This window comes from Prunus dulcis, unplaced genomic scaffold, assembly GCF_902201215.1.
Source record: "Prunus dulcis unplaced genomic scaffold, ALMONDv2, whole genome shotgun sequence".
NCBI classification, from domain to species: domain Eukaryota; kingdom Viridiplantae; phylum Streptophyta; class Magnoliopsida; order Rosales; family Rosaceae; genus Prunus; species Prunus dulcis.
The window spans coordinates 1-1,469 of NW_023010614.1; the positions used below are offsets into that span (position 1 = coordinate 1).

At 38.1% G+C, this 1,469-nt stretch overlaps 1 protein-coding gene across 1 annotated transcript; it reads right to left on the reverse strand.

Moving 5' to 3' along the window:
* Window positions 1-122: 122 nt before the first annotated feature.
* On the reverse strand, window positions 123-854 carry LOC117613774. The gene has a single exon (XM_034342349.1). It carries the CDS (start codon window positions 852-854, stop codon window positions 123-125), a length of 732 nt encoding a protein of 243 aa, XP_034198240.1.
* Between the last annotated feature and the right edge of the window lie 615 nt (window positions 855-1,469).

Here is a 1,469-nt window from a genome sequence, read left to right on the forward strand (position 1 = left end):
TTCCTCTTGCTTTCATTGCANTTTGAGGAATAAAATGTGAATCACTGTAAACAAATGAAATTTAACTTCAACATGAATGGAAATTTGCTCACCTGAAGTGCATAGGCAAAACCTTTGAGGTGCTACTCTCTTGGTCTACCAGTTGCCGTTGTTTTTTCTTTCTTTTCAAATATTTTTGTTTTTGCAGCTTTTTTGGGCACTTTCACTCGCTGGTAATCTGCACAAAGTGCCCTCATAAGTGACGCATTTGTCTTGGCATAACACACAGCACCCCATGGATACTTCCCAAACTCTTCAAGGTCTTCCGCCAACTTCAAATATCGCATGTCAATGTGGACATGTTTTTCATTGCCCAACAGCACAAACACAGCAAAGTATACAAATCCGAGCTTCAATACATCGTCCGCATCAGCGCATTCGAGGAAGGCCTTTTCTAATTCCAAAAGGTTGACAGTTTTATCGTTGCCAAAGTACTTCCTTTTCAATGAGCAGTTCTCATTAGTGGGAATCGGAATAAAGGGAAGGTTTCCAAACCTTAGCCCTGTCACGATGCAAAATTGCTGCGCCGTGAATTGGATCACCTTATTGCCAACGATGAATTTGATCCCGTTCAGTTGGGAAACTGTCTTTGGATCAACTTTCCTCAGCAGCAAGCCGTGGACAATTGGCGAAGTCCACTTAAGGTCCTCAATCAGTAGGAGATGACCAAAACAACTCTCTTCAAACCTTTGTAGCTGTTGTTCACTGAATTTCTCCTTTATCGTACTGATTGCAGTCTTCGTATGGGATAGGGACAATGCTTTTCCTTGGAACTTTTCTTCCGCTGCAATCATCCACTTAATTTGAGCAACCATATTTCCCTGCATGCCAATATTATAAAAAAAAAATTCAGTCCGTTGCAATCTAGACAATAACAAGCAATAAACAATCAGCACTTATCAATAGCCTATTATAGGATATTAAGTGAAAAATAAACAAAAAATACAGAGCATAAACAAAACCCCAGCTATTTACAACTGACCTACTAATTCAATAGCTCAAAGCCACATCTCAAGACACCCAGTACTCTACCACTCCTGCATAATATAATATCTAAAGACACATCTCAACACACCAGATAATCATGAGACAGCTTCAGCTAGAATGGGAATGTGCGGTAGCACAAGCCTAATTGAGAACAATTCAAGACTAACGATAGAAATCTATCTGACTAGAAAGAGTTTTAAAAAACAAGAAGACATCGGGAAAGAATTGATTGACTTCAAGGTATAATGTAATGGAACATCCTATGAATTAGTGGCAACCACAATAATGACTCCACTATGGCCCTCCTTTCAAATGTAAGAAAATGAATGAAATTGGCACCATCCCTTCAGTTTTTTCTTAACAAAATAAGAGGTCTGTATGTATTCTCTACTTTATCGATATCAAAGATAAATTAATAAATAAACCATCAAAATTGTATAAAA